The 14,563-nt window shown below is 55.5% G+C and overlaps 5 protein-coding genes across 5 annotated transcripts; 3 read left to right on the forward strand and 2 right to left on the reverse strand.

Moving 5' to 3' along the window:
* Positions 1-393: 393 nt before the first annotated feature.
* On the reverse strand, positions 394-2,442 carry T310_4003 (Integral membrane protein; the record flags this gene model as incomplete). Its single annotated transcript, XM_013473099.1, has 4 exons — positions 394-1,112; positions 1,170-1,244; positions 1,307-1,705; positions 1,776-2,442. 4 exons carry the CDS (start codon positions 2,440-2,442, stop codon positions 394-396), a joined length of 1,860 nt encoding a protein of 619 aa, XP_013328553.1.
* Positions 2,443-4,071: 1,629 nt separating this feature from the next.
* T310_4004 (RNP domain protein) lies at positions 4,072-5,536 on the forward strand (the record flags this gene model as incomplete). The annotated part of the gene is made up of 4 exons (XM_013473100.1): positions 4,072-4,259; positions 4,530-4,851; positions 4,915-5,133; positions 5,207-5,536. 4 exons carry the CDS (start codon positions 4,072-4,074, stop codon positions 5,534-5,536), a joined length of 1,059 nt encoding a protein of 352 aa, XP_013328554.1.
* A 1,516-nt stretch (positions 5,537-7,052) lies between these two features.
* Positions 7,053-8,698, forward strand: T310_4005 (Zinc finger protein gcs1; the record flags this gene model as incomplete). Its single annotated transcript, XM_013473101.1, has 5 exons — positions 7,053-7,094; positions 7,181-7,240; positions 7,316-8,044; positions 8,124-8,524; positions 8,695-8,698. 5 exons carry the CDS (start codon positions 7,053-7,055, stop codon positions 8,696-8,698), a joined length of 1,236 nt encoding a protein of 411 aa, XP_013328555.1.
* A 244-nt stretch (positions 8,699-8,942) lies between these two features.
* T310_4006 (Mitochondrial elongation factor) lies at positions 8,943-11,745 on the reverse strand (the record flags this gene model as incomplete). The annotated part of the gene is made up of 3 exons (XM_013473102.1): positions 8,943-8,965; positions 9,028-9,066; positions 9,219-11,745. 3 exons carry the CDS (start codon positions 11,743-11,745, stop codon positions 8,943-8,945), a joined length of 2,589 nt encoding a protein of 862 aa, XP_013328556.1.
* A 702-nt stretch (positions 11,746-12,447) lies between these two features.
* Positions 12,448-14,329, forward strand: T310_4007 (Vacuolar protein sorting-associated protein vps17; the record flags this gene model as incomplete). The annotated part of the gene is made up of 3 exons (XM_013473103.1): positions 12,448-12,903; positions 12,965-13,418; positions 13,470-14,329. 3 exons carry the CDS (start codon positions 12,448-12,450, stop codon positions 14,327-14,329), a joined length of 1,770 nt encoding a protein of 589 aa, XP_013328557.1.
* Positions 14,330-14,563: the final 234 nt, after the last annotated feature.

Here is a 14,563-nt window from a genome sequence, read left to right on the forward strand (position 1 = left end):
CTCGATTCGATCATGGGGTATGTAAGTATGTATGAATGGGAGGCAAAAGCAAACTCCCCGTCAAGAAGAGAAACTCCCCAAAACCCCCCCCCCCCCCCCCTCGAAAAAAAGCTATATTACAATGATGTATTTCTATATCCAACAAAATCTCTCCCAGATATATATCTCCACGTGAAGCAGGGTCGCATACACTGTAGATGAAAGGTATGGGGGAAGAAATTCAGTCCAACTCCAACATGCCCGCGTCCGGTAATATAACCAACCGTATTGCGCCGTTCAACCTGTCAGGGTACCTCCTGTCCGGATGTCATAATGTACAGTCGTAAAAGTCGTAAAAGAAGAATAATAAGAAGAGAAAAAAAAAGCGTAAGAGGCAATCTCGGTGGTCGTGGATCAGGTCCCGGAGTATGGTTCAGGCCGGTTCATCTGCTCCGGCTCTTCGTTCCGGCGCTCTTCTTTTCGTCGTCGCTTCTCTATCTTCTTCATCGCCTCGCGAGTCAGCTTCTGCCGGAACATCCGTTTCACCACCTCCTTTTTGCGCGTCATGCGATCCCCAATCATGATCAACACGCCACCGCTAATATTGCACGTAAGCGAACAACACAGGATCACAGTCGTCAGCGCGAACGGACGGTGGTGGTAATTGATCCCCCATGTGCAAGCGCCCAACGCGATCTGGAAGATGGAATGAAAGTCGAGCAGGACGACAATGGCGACGAGGAGGCGCAAAGGGAAAGCGTAATGGGTCTCAGTCTCGTGAGGTTTGTAGAAAGTGTGCGATTTAGCGAACTTCTGCTGGTGGTACTCCAGTTTCCTCTGCTGAGCAGGGGTAAGAACCGAAAATTCCGCGTCCTTGTCGTCTCCGTTGCGCTCCAGGTCCACCTCACTTTCCAGTCGTGTCGGCAGGTCGTTCTTGTTATGCAGCTTTGGAAGTGTCCGCTTTTTTCGTAGTTTCCATGTCAGATGATGGTAATGAGCAATGTAAATCATGTGGTACGTGTCCCTAGCGCGGAAGGGTGCTAGGCCGTCGCCCATGATGGCGAAGAGAGCCACGAGAACGTTGTCGATAACGTTGATGATATAGAGTTGCCGTCCACCCACGTTGATCCAACCTGCCATCACTGTTAGTCTCGTGTGTGCGAATTGATCAGTTCAGCAGTAGAACATACCGATCAAGAAAAGAACCCACGCCAGACCAAAGAGGGTGATCAGAGTCGCATATAGGGTCACAAAAAATCCAAGTGCTTGCAAGTGTGTCAGCATCGCAACCTTAGTCCACAAATTGGATGACAGATCGACCACTTACGCTTTGAAACATACTGCAAAAACCCTTTCATGGCACGCTTGAACTTGGAACGGCGGGAGTGGAGCATGTGTCGGACATGGTCGTTTAACTCCTCGACATCCCGCGTGGTCCAGCCCTCGAGAGTACTTCCTTCGGGCAATACGGCGAAAGGGTTGTCACCGACCACGGAGCTGATAGAGCTGACCGGGCCTAAACGGTCTCCAGATGATTGCTGGCGATCTAGAGGCTCTTCCGTTTTCGGCTCTTCGACGGCCTCCTCGGCTGTCTCCTCTTCCGAGTCCTCGGCCGGGGTACGCGAGAGATTGTAGGTGGGGGTACGATTCACCAGGTTACCCAGGTCCGGGACAAACAGAGAGTTCTGGACGTTTGTAAGGGTCGATAATGTCGATATTTCCGGATCTGCTTCCCGGTCAGCCCCATATGCCCTGTTTTTTTTCCACTGTGAAAGAAGTTAATGCACTAAACTTACCAACAACATCGAGAAGATCTACAATCCGCCAGTCATATTCGTCTGGCCGAGGCCGGCGCACAGGGTTGGTCGCACTCATGGTCGACGCCCGGTGCCGACCAAGAGCTGAGAGAGCCGCTCCGCTGGCCCGTCGCAGCAAACTTCTATTATTCCGCGGATCTGAGGGCATCTCAGCACCGGCAGCCGGTGCCGGCGGGAGCAGGCGCTCTACAGCATTGAGATCCATTGAGGGGCGGAATTGCGAAGACGTCTCCTCCTTCACGGGAGACATGGGAAACACCGAGTTGGATGTCTCGAATCTGGAGAGGACAATGGACGGCGGCGCGGACCAGCGGCCAGGGCGCGGTTCCGAGAGGCTGCGACGTCGATTTGCCTGGGATGCTTCTTCGTCGTCCGGAGACAGGAACATATCGTCTTTGGCCGGAGGGTTCGCCTCGACGGACGATTCTTGGATTTCGACGGCATCCTGGCGGTCAATGGACGAGACTGAGGATAACCGCCGTATCCGGATGCTGGGCTGTCGAGCAGGGTATCTGGAACGCTGCGACCGGCCCGGACTGGGGGGAGGCTCGTTTGAAGCAGGTTGTCCAGAGTTCTCCCGCGGCACCTCCAGGGCGGTCCCCGCAGAACGGCCGTTGGAATCCTCGACCAGCTCGATTCGATCCATGACAGACAGGCATGGACGAGGGACCGGGGACGACGCACGAAGGAAACCGAACAGAGACGAGCGAAGTTAAAAGGTCGAGCCCGACGGAGGGCGGTTCTGGTAGCGAGAAAGCGTTAGTCAGCGTCGATCCGCAGGCGCGCAGCGGCTTTCGTGCATGATGCTTGGAGAACCAAAAGCCGGGGTGGAATGGCAAGGCCGATCGCCCAACCTTGTTGGCGGGAGGCAGTCGCCACCCGCGCTAACCAGCCCTTGCCGGCGCCTTCCGCCCCGGTCCGGCCTTCGCTCTGTTTCTGGCCAGCTCGCAACAGCAGAGGGCAGGCGCGACCCCGCGTTGTGTCGGGCCTACTTCGGTGCTAAATATCTTGGTAGCATCGATCAGCAATTCCCCCGTCAAATGGCAATTGAGTGTCGGATCCTTCCATCTTGCTGCTCGAACATCACTCAGGGAAGCGCAGTGATGACTCTGGTGCTGAATGAGCTGTGGTCAAGTCAGCTGCGGCGGTACATAGTTGTGACCAGGACGAGATCACGTCTAGACATGTGACCTGCTGCCTGGCCGGTTCACCGCTGGCCGCTCCATGGTTATCAAGCTCCTGTCCAGAGTCAAAAGCCATGTCGTCCTGCCCTGTAGAGCAGCTCCAAAGCATGAGATCTTGTATGATGGATAGTGGCCTGTGATGGGACTACTCTGGAGTACGAGTAGCAGATCTTGGTTGCACAATGGCCAGGCACCGAACTACCGAGAGGCCAGATCTCACTCGCAATAGCAGGACAGGTAGAATCGCTCTTTTACCTAGGGACGTTTTTATTAGATGGTTCTTGGCTGAAGAATACCTTATCCATGATGGCATGAGGTCCTACCATAACAAGCTGACAGACTACTCTGAAGATGCTGAATAAGGTTAAAGCACGCTCCCGTGGATGACTCAGGTATCATCAGGTATCAATACCGGTGTACGCTAAGAACTGCAAGTCCGTTAGATCGAGTACTTCAGCTTCTTTTAAAAGCAACATTCTGTGAATCGGAACAATAAATTATTCCACTTGCATTTTCCGTAATAAACAAGGCAGATCCATCAGCGCTTCAGATCATGCCATCCAAAAGCCACGCACACAGTCATTATAGTGGCTATGATTATTTGCAATGCACCATGTATCGAAAGCGACCAGAAGGACCGCACGCAGTCCATCCAGCGAGTGGAGGCGGTGGCCAGTTGTCAGTTGTCCCTGACTCCCCTGGGCAGCAGAAAACAGTCGAATGCCATGCTGTGCCGTGCCTGGCGCTTGCCACGATCACCGCGAGTGAGCTGGCCAGGGTCCGCCACCAAACCGGGTTTAGCGCCGCCTTAGTCGCCGCTGCCCTTTTTTCACTCCTTCTCCTTTCTCCATCCCCAGCCCGACCTCGACTTTCCCAAAGGCATCACCGTGTTCCGTTCCCATACTCTCCTCCCTCAACTCTCAGTATCTAGGGCACCAAGCTACCCTTTTCCTCCATCCCCCTCTTCAAGTCAATCTCCCGTCAAGCAAAGGCAGCCTCACGCTACCTGAGTCGTCTTTCCACACACCGGTCCGTTCCATCACCGCAACCAGTTCTCCACGCCAAACGACCTAGTGTCCTCAGCCTTCAAGATGTCTACTGCCGTCGACAACCTCGCCGACAACCTGGCTTCCACCTCCATCAACGAATCCGCCAACGGCACCGCCCAGACGGACGCGGCTGCGGCCAGTGCTGATGAGGGACGTCGGCTGTACATTGGGAACCTCGCTTATGCGACAACTGAGGGGGAACTCAAGGAGTTCTTCAAGAACTACACCATGTGAGTTTCTTTTTTTTCCTCGCCCCCGCCGTATCCTGTCGCATCGCCTTTTTGCTCTGAGTCTTCACCATCTCCTGGGATCATCATCACCATCATCATCATCACGTGCCGCTGTCGTGTCGTCGGTTTGTTTTGGTGATGATGTGTGGATCGGTCTCGGAGCTGTGAGGAAAGTGCAGCCATCCAACTCGCGACCATCGCGACGTGTGAAGCATCTTCAGAACAGTTGGAAAGAGGCTAGAACTAACACTTTCTTTTTCCCCCGCGCAGTGAGAGCGTCTCCATTCCCGTCAACCCGCGCACCAACCGCCCTGTCGGCTACGCCTTCGTCGACCTTGCCACTGCTTCCGAGGCGCAGTCTGCCATCCAGGAGCTGTCCGGCAAGGAGATCCTGGAGCGCAAGGTCTCCGTCCAGGTTGCCCGCAAGCCCGAGCCTGCGGAGACCAAGGCGGAGGGTGCAGTGAGTGGCGGTGAAGGAGCCAACGCCAACGAAGGCCGCAAGAGGCCATCCGGCCGTGGTCGTGGCCGTGGCCGGGGCCGTGGAGGCCGTTTCGGCCGTGGTGGGCGCCCGCGCACTGGCGGAGCCCCTCCTGTAAGTCTTAAAAAAAACCTGCGCATTTGGACAAGATCCGTCTGACTGACTCTTGTTCTGTAGGCCCAGCAAAATGGTGAGGCTGCCACTGGAGCTGCTACCAACGCTCAGGGTCAGGCTGCTCCACTAACTGAAGTTACCAATGAAGGCCAGCCGGCTGCGGCCAAGGAAACCAAGCCCCGTGGTCGTCCTCAGAAGCAGCGTGGTCCTCCTGAGGATGGCATCCCGTCCAAGACCAAGGTCATGGTGGCTAACCTGCCCTACGATCTGAGTGAGGAGAAGGTACGCCGCGCCCCAGTGCTCACAATGACGGTTGTCATCTCGCTGACTGTGCTTCTTTTCTTCCTTGGTACAGCTCAAGGAGATCTTCAAGGACTACGAGCCCGTTTCTGCCAAGATCGCTCTGCGCCCGATCCCTCGTTTCATGGTTAAGAAGCTGCAGGCCCGGAACGAGCCCCGCAAGGGCCGTGGTTTCGGTTTCGTGACGCTGGGATCGGAGGAACTGCAGCAGAAGGCCGTCCAGGAGATGAATGGGAAGGAAATTGAAGGTCGTGAGATCGCTGTCAAGGTCGCCATCGACAGCCCCGGCAAGGAGGATGTTGTCCCGGGTCAGGCTGGTACTCAGCAGCCGGCTGAGCCGGCCGCTGGAACCGCCGAGGAGAACACCGCCCCGGCCGCCGTTTAAAACGGCTGACAAGCTTTCTTTTCTTTTTCTTTTGTTGAATTTTTTTTCACGAACAGGGGATGTATGATGTACGGACTTGTGGCTCCAACGCATGGAGATGTTCAGTGGATATCTCTTAGTGGGCGACATGTCTTAGGTTGTGGATGAGATATGCAAGCAGACGTGTGTCTACTGGTTTAGATACCTTGGACGCATGATATGCCAAACTCAAGCCAATAGTGTCCTTACGGACAAAAAAACACCTCTTACGATTTCCTACTTTCCTTTCTACTGTATTTTATAGCAATATCTTGACGCTTGCTTGATGTTTCTCCCGATATGTGTCTCTGTAAGGCGAAGCAGGTATTACCAGTCAGGTAAGTAGGTTGCAGTTGTCCGGATCTTATGCTCCACTACGGCATTCTAGTCTTCTCCGCTGTGCGCTGTGGATCATCGGTCCGGCCCTGAAACGGTACTGTATGTAAGAAGCTTGATTGGCATGACGAAAGCGCAGGCATCCAGTGGCGATGTTTGGCCTGGGATGTGAAGCCGCACATGATTTGTGACATTGAAGGACAGCAAGCTTTCACGATTTCCTGAGACTGTAGCTGTTGCCAAAATCGCAATAAAAAAAACATTCTCAACTGTCGAGGAAGTTTCAGTTCCCAATTTCAAAATCTAGCTAACTAGACCACAGTACAAGCCATCGAACCTACAACAAAGATGTCGAGGAAAAATATTTTTTTTGTTGGGGCCTGTCCAGCACTCCAGCCTTACCAGTGGTTACACAGCTGGTAGCGACATGCAGGGTGTGTTGGATAGCGGTTGTTTATCGTTCCACAACGTGGCATCCGTCTCTGGGACGTACAACTGACGATTCTTCAGTTGGGTCCATTATGTAAGCATATCAGCATACACCATCCGTTGTCATCGCTGGTAACTGTGCTGAGTATCTGTCTGCCAGTATGTAATAGTATTAAGGTGCTCGAGCATTAATCTGTTGGCGGTGGCGTGACACGAGCACGTGCTGCCAGGTCTACACTGTAACTCTTAGCCGTTCTATCTACAATCCAAACATACAGGGCCGTATCTGGCTTGCATTATTCTCGCCAGCCACAGGACTCGTGGCCCTCTATTCCTACTCCTTCGGCAGCTAGGTATCACTGTTGCCAGAACTGGTCGAATCCTGTTTAAGCATTCTGCTATACGCCGCACAGTACGGTGCACGGGCCGCATTTCCCGAGTGGGAACGGGACCAAGCCAAAATAGTAACTGACGAATTAAGCGCGCCGCCCCCGATAGTCGATAATTTAAAATCTCCCCGGCCAACCTCCGCGTCCAGCAGGGGCCAGAACAGGGAACAGACGCGACGTCAATAGTGACTTTTTTCCTCTTTCGATCGCCTTGATTTAGAGATTTGCCCCGCTTAAATTGCAGTCTTGTCGTGTCTGTCGTGAATCCAAAGGGGGGGCTGTAAGGCAGGCCTCCCTTTCCTTTCCCTTTCCCTCTCCGTCCCCGTCTCCGTCCACCGCCCACCATGTCCAAGATGTGGGAAGTTGACCCGGAGACGAGGGCCAAGGTATGCAGACATTGTCCCTTCAAGCTTGTCTCAATTGCTTTTCCGTTTCTTTGTTGCATGCTGACCGTTATTTCTAGCTGCTCCAGATCTCCAAGACGAATGGCAATGATCGCTGCTGCGATTGCGGCGCGCCTTCGCCTCAATGGGTACGCCGTCCTCTCTGCCTGATATACGATACAATGAGCATAGAGACGGCTATCTAACACGAATCTGTTTGTCAGGCATCCCCCAAGTTTGGCACGTTCATCTGTCTGAACTGCGCGGGCACCCACCGTGGGCTGGGCGTGCACATCTCTTTCGTCCGGTCCATTACCATGGACGCCTTCAAGACGTCTGAGCTGAAGCGGATGGAGCATGGTGGAAACGACACGTGGAAGACCTTTTACGACGAGCACCCGATCACCATCTCCGAAGGCAGGACGTTCGAGGACTCGACCATCAAGGAGCGATACGACGGCGAGGTCGGGGAGGAGTACAAAGAGCGGCTGACGGCCAAGGTCGAGGGGAGGGAATACGTACCCGGAGAAAGGAAAAAGAAGCAGCCGACGAATCACGCCTCGAGCGAGTCGTATTCCTCCCGATCGAGCACCCCGCTGCAGGGGGGCAGAGCATCGCCCGCCGCCACCGGCGGTCTGGACGGCAGTGCCGCGAGTCGAAAGGAACGCAATGAGGCGTATTTCGCGAAACTGGGCAGCGAGAACGCGGCACGACGCGAGGATCTGCCTCCATCGCAAGGCGGGAAGTACACAGGGTTCGGAGGCGGGATGCCCGTGTCCAGCGGGCCTGCTCGCAGCCAGAATGGCGGTGCTCTGAGCGGAGTGCCGGGACTGGACGACTTCCAGAAGGACCCTGTGGGAGCATTGACGAAGGGGTTGGGCTGGTTCACCTCGGCCGTGGGGAAGGGGGCCAAGACGGTCAACGAGACGTACATACAACCTACAGCCAAGTCGGTAGGTCCAGAGTTTGCCTTTTTGCCTCATGTCTCTGTCCCTGTGCGCTAACCAAAGTCTGTCTGATATGTGTGTACAGCTCGCAGAAACCGACTTTGCAGCCCAGGCGCGACAAACCGCCGTTCAGCTCGGCCAGAACCTGCAGACGAGCGCTCGCGGTGCCGCCGAGTCGTTGAACCGGTTCGTCGAGGGCGCGGACGAGAGAGCTGCAGCCGTCGCCGCCCGACGGCGCGGCTTCGAACCCGAACGCAAGGAATTCTGGGACAACTTTGCCTCGCTAGGCGCAGGGGGAGGAGGGCGACAAGAGCGGCCCGCGTCTGGCGCTCTCGGGACGACAGCGATGAAGAAGTCGCCTTCTCCTTTCTCGTCATCATCGGCAGCATCATCGACAGCAACAGCCGCCACACCCGCGGCGACGGGGCTAACGAAGACGACGACAACAAATAAAGGGAATAATAATGACGAATGGAGCGATGATTGGTAGGGCAGTTTAGTCTAGTCTAGTCTAGTCTAGTTCGTTTCGTGTCGTTTCGTTTCGTTTCGCTCTTATAAAGTCTTGACTTATTAGCAGGCATCCATCGTTGACTTTTTAGAAGCCTTGACGATATCCATGGATATAGTACTACATATACTATACTATATATACCTAGGTAGTTACTAGTTACTATTAGTTACTTAAACTACTACTACTACTTTTTATTTGTTGCGTTCTCTATATAGATAGATATAACAATATAAAATAATATACATATATTAGATAGGTCGATACCTCAGTCAATTCTGATTCATTAGCTTTACAGTACAATGAACAGGGACAGTAAGAAAAGAAAGGCATTTACTGTTGTTTAAATTGAAAAGCCAAAGCTGAGAGGTATATAACACATTATTATGATATAGTCTAGTCTAGCATAGTAGGCATATCTAATACCGTATAGCCAGAACCCTTCTTTTCTTCTCTTTTCTTTTTATGTCTTCACGCTTACTTCCCTGGTCGATCGATCGATCGATCATATCGTACAATTCTAGTATAGTACAGTATCGTATGGTACAGTAGAGACAGTACAGGACAGTTAAAACCAGAATTTTCCGTCCAGATCAGATCAAATCACGTTAGATCAGATCAGATTTATGAGGAGAGATTGTTTGCTTCCAAGAGAGTGCTGTTAATATATACTGTGCAACTCCGCCAGAACAGCCTTCTGCCGCGGCGGCGACATCCGCTCGAACCGATCGACGTGCATGACGAATGTCCCCCGGCCGGCCGTCAGGCTGCGCAGGTGCTTCAGGTACCCGACCATCTCCTTCAGGGGCACCTTGGCAGTGATGGTGCGCGGCTGGTTTGCGGACGACAATGTCGTTGAGGTTTCTACGTGCGCTGATGCGCCCGCGCTGGGCAATTCGTATGGGTCTGGCGGCGCGTAGATCTTGCTTACGTCGATGGTTTCTTCTTCTTGTTCTTGCTGCTGCTGTTGCTGCTGTTGCTGGTCACTGCCCTGCGATGTGGCTGTGGCGTCTTCGTCTAGCGACACGATGTGTCCGCCGCGCGCGGACGAGATGTCGTGCACCACAGCGCCCAGGCTCGCCTCGTCCACGCTGATGACCACGTTCATCACGGGCTCCATCAGCCCCGTGCCTGCGCTGCCGGCGCCGCTGCTGCCCGTCAGCTCTCGCAGCGCATCCTGCGTGGCCAGACGGGCGGCCGCCGACATCGCCGAGGCGCTGGTGTCGGCTCCAAAGACGTGCTCCGCCGGATCGAAGGTCAGCGTCACGCGCGTGCTGTGCATCGGGAACGAGAACTGCGGCCCGCGAGCCAGCGCCGCCAGACTGCCCGTGTACAGCGCCGACCGCACCGCGTTGACGTCCAGATGAGGCGGCAGGTTCGGACTCAGCTCGACGCCCTTCTTGTCCTTCTCGATCTGGAGATTGGGAGCGCGGATGATCACCTGGTTCCCGTCACGGGTCTCGACGAAGATCACGTCATCCGGGAGAGAGTCGCTGGATTCTGTCTCTGCTTGAGGGTCAAATGGCTCCACGACAGCCTTGCAGGCCGCTTTGCCCCTGCGACCGGCGATTTCCTTGTCGAACATCTTCGTCACCGGAATAGACCGGCTGAGCGCACACTCCCGGTAGCCAATCTCGATCCGGCCCATGGACGCCTTGGCTTTGAAGTCGTTCACCAGCCGGTCGCGAGCGATCTCCAGGTGGAGTTCGCCCATGCCGCTCAGCAGCGTCTGGCCCGAGTCCTCGTCCACGGTGACATGCAGACTGGGGTCTTCTCGCAAGAGCAGTGCCAGCGCGTCTTGCATGTTCTTTTCCTCGCTCAGACTGTGAGGTTCGATGCTGGCGAAGAACACCGGCGGAGGCACATCGATCGGCCGCAGCTGCAGCGTGTTCAGAGGCTCTGGCGGCGTGGCCTTGTTTCCAGCGTAGGAGATCAGCGTGTCGCCCGTTCGGGCGTGTTTGAGCCCGACAACGACGCCGATATGTCCGGCCGGAATCGAGTCGACTTCGACGGCGTCGTTGGCATACATCTTGAACAGACGGGGCGCGCGCTCCGTGACGTTGAGGTTGGTGTTGTAAAGCAGAGCACTCCGGTTCAGCGTCCCGGAGTAGACACGCACGTAGACGAGAACGCCTCTTTTGGCGTCATTGACGACTTTGAACGCCAACGCGCAGCTCTCGAGGTTGGCGATCGGATTCTGTTCCTCGGCCTGGGCAGCTGCCTTCTTCTTTTGCTTTGTTTTTGCAGGTGACGGGGCTTTTTGATTCTGCTCGACAATCCATTCTCCGCTGAGCAGGCGACGCAGGCCTCCTTTGGTACCGCCAATGCTGACCTCTGGGTCTGGGCACTCTGGCGGACTGGGCAAAAGGTTGGCGACGGCATCCAGCAGTGGCTGCACGCCCATGTTGCGGAAGCTGGCACCTGCGAAGATTGGGATGATCTTGTTCCCAGGCCGCAGCAAGCATTTCCGCAGGCTCTGGAGGATATCCAAGGGGGACACTGCCAGGTGATCTTCTTCACACTCTAGGAACTTCTCCACCATGGTCTCGTCGTGCTCACTCAGAAGCTCTACCAGAGCGGTTCGCGCGCGCTTGAGCTCGTTCGCGAGCTGGCTCTCTTTGGCCTCAAGCTCTTGGAGATCGAACGCTTTCACTGCTTTACCATCCCCTCCTTCCTTCCACAAAAGACCTCGCAGAAAAACGACGTCGGCAACGCCCGTGAATCGCCCATTGCCGCCCTCAAACCAGGGAATCTGGCAGACTGCGGGCCAGCCCTGCAGCCTCGATCCCACTTCTCTGACGGTTCTTCCAAACGCAGCCCCATCTCTGTCAAGTTTATTGACATACACGATCCTGGGGATGTTGTAGGTGCTTGCTTGGCGCCAGACTTGCTCTGTCTGCGCCTCCACTCCGGCCACGCCATCCAGGATACAGACAGCTCCGTCGAGGATCCGTAGCGAACGTAGAACCTCAAACGTAAAGTCTGCGTGGCCAGGAGTGTCGATCAGGTTGATTGTGTGTGGAACCGTAGACCTTGGAAGTCCTTTCGATTCCAACTCCTGCACGCTGAGGTTGTCTGACTCTGCACCAGTCCGCGGTGGCCAGTGGAACGTGATAGCTGCAGACTGGATGGTGATTCCTCGCGCTCTTTCCGAGGGGAGAAAGTCCGTGACAGTGGATCCTTCATCGACCTCGCCCATGCGTCGCGTGAAGCCACTGTAGTAGAGCATGCGCTCCGTCGTGGTCGTCTTGCCCGCATCGATATGGGCGATGATGCCGATGTTTCTGGTCTTTTCCAGATCGACAGCCTCCAGCACAGAAGCGGTCGATGCGAATCCACGGCCACTACATTTCGAGAGTGAATTCAGCAGCCCCTTTGAAGGCCAACCCCAAGTCAGTCGATGCCTGCAGATCGCCGGTCTGGACAGTCCGGCAAGAGATCGCATGCCAGATCTGGCCAGGAACGGAGCAGCGGCCATCGTCAAGCCAGCTGAATCAAGACGAATGAGGAGAGAGCAGTCTATCGCCCATTGGAATGCTGATAGGGCAGCTCCAGCAAGTTCTTGCTGCTCGCACGCTGCATCGACAGAGCTCCGCTGCGAGCTTTTGCGATGCACTGCATTGACCAATCAGGCTTAGCGCGAGCTCTCGAGGACCATCCACCGGACGCCTTCCTGGCCGACTCTCGCCATCTCCGCAGTCGCTGACCGACGCCGCTGCCTGTCCTGAGGCCTTCTTTCTGTGCAGCAGATCCGCCTTCGCCAGGTTACGACTGCGCTGAGCTGTCTGTTATCGCGGTGTGGCATCGGTGGCAAGCGCAGGGGCGGAGCCGCATGCTCGAGCTCTCCCGAATCAGGACAGCTGCTGAACGTGATCGCAAGTCATCTTAACCACCACGCAGGATGGACTACTCCTCGATAAACAACAATGATCCAGCCGGCCCATCGCCATGGGGATCCCCGAGCGCGGACCGGCCGACCTTCACCGCGGCTGGCACTGCGGACATCCCACCAAACCCCTTGCCTCCCAATCAGCAATCTCCCTACGGCGACGACCACGAGTCTCATCGTCCAGAGAGTTCGGCGTCAGCTGGCGACGACGACGAGCCGTCCTCTCCCGATCTTTCTGAGCGACTCCAGAGTGCGCAATTAGGCGACCCCGACTACGTGGAACAGCCGCCGTATGCCACTCCGCACGCGGCCTATGTCCAGCACCCGCGAGCCCAGGCACCAGCACGTTACCAGACGGGAGCCAGACAGAATGTCAGGCCCGCCGCTCCTACGTACAGGCTACAAGCGAAAGTCACGGGGCTGGAAAGGACAGGCAAGAAAGATCCCATCATACGGTTTGATGTCTATGTAGGCAGTCGCGTGATGTCTACGTGAGTAAAGAACGAGAGGCACTGACTCGACTGAATAGACCAATATACCCAAGTTTCGAACGACCCAGTATCGTGATGTCCGCCGGACGCATTCCGAATTCATCAAACTTGCTGAACACCTGATCTCTTCGAATCCTGAGGCGCTCGTACCGGCCGTGCCGCCACCGCTCACCCCAGCAGGCGCGGGGACAGATGAAGACGAAATGCGGGTCAAGGCGTATATGCAGCGATGGTTGAACTACGTCTTTGGGAATGAAGTTCTCATCCATGATGACGAGATAGTTCTATTCGTGGAGAGCGATTTCGGATACAGCCCCGTTGTGAAGATGAAACAGCCTGCCACGGGTGTTCGCAGGAAAGTGATCAAGCAATTTGCGCCGCCGCCAGACGATACTCCGGAGCTGCTGAACGCGCGACCGGTGGTCAAGGCGTTTTACCTGGGTGCGATGGACACGAGTCAGAAAGTGGATCGCGTGGTGAAAGCACGGCGAGGTAAGAACACTCACGCCTTCTTCAAATGCTGTCCGCTAATCTATGTGACAGGACTCGGCCTCGCGGAGTCGGATCTGGGCGTCAAGCTCGGACACATGCATGTTCAGGAGACCCATTCTGGGTTGGCGAATGCGTACCGCAAGCTTGGCAAGATTATCCAGACGATTGGAGATTACCATGCCGCCCAGGGCACGGCAGAGGCAACGACTCTTGGGGATCCGTTGAACTACCACTCCTCTGATGCGTTCATCGTCAAAGAGACGCTGACGAACCGTCACATTCTCCTGCGGGAGTTGATTCAAGCGCAGCAGTCTTCAAGGAGCAAGCGGGCGGCCGCGGACCGGTTGAAAGGCAGCACCTCGGTGCGGCCGGACAAGGTCGACGAGGCGATCAGCGCGCTTGACGAAGCCATCAGCCACGAGACCTACCTCACCAAGAAGACGCAGAGAGTCACAGCCAACCTCCTGATGGAGATGCGACGCTGGTTCAGTCGGACTTCGGATGACGTTTTGGCGAGTCTTCGGGAATACACGCTGCGTCAGATCGAAGCCGAGCGGCGGGCCCTGGCGACGTTGGAGAGCGTGAGACCGGACATCCGGGCGATCGATTCTTCAGGTGGATTGAGTCGTTTGGGGCGCGAGTCGCACCCGGCGGCGCGTCGAGCCAGCCTGGCGTCGAGCCAAGGCCCGAAGGGCGATGCGTGGAGCGGAGTGCCGCGGCGCAGCGACAGCCTGAGCCGGAGCATTAGCGGTAGTATCATACCGACGCTGGCGGACGATGAGGAGGCTAACGGCGATGGTAAAGGCCGAGGCCGCGCGCTGAGCGGCGTGGCTTCGATTCCAGAAGAGGACGATGAGGACCGACTGGATGCGAAGAACGCGGCCAGCCGCCTGGCGCAGAGCACGTTTTAACTGCGTACGGTGTAAAGTGCTGCACTTGCTCAGATGATGTTCGTTGATGTCCATTGAATCATTCCCGTGGTTGCTTTTGTATCTATCAGTATTGGCGATTGATTATATGCTATGGTCCAGACGATGTATCTATCTCGTATATTGATATTCACCTGACAGATTTAGAAGTCATGACATTCCATATTGATTCGCAATGGAACTGAACCTAGACTCAGGCTATATCTTGTCTATTTG

The sequence above is a fragment of the Rasamsonia emersonii genome (genome assembly GCF_000968595.1).
Source record: "Rasamsonia emersonii CBS 393.64 chromosome Unknown ctg1118621760093, whole genome shotgun sequence".
Classification (NCBI taxonomy): Eukaryota; Fungi; Ascomycota; class Eurotiomycetes; order Eurotiales; family Trichocomaceae; genus Rasamsonia; species Rasamsonia emersonii.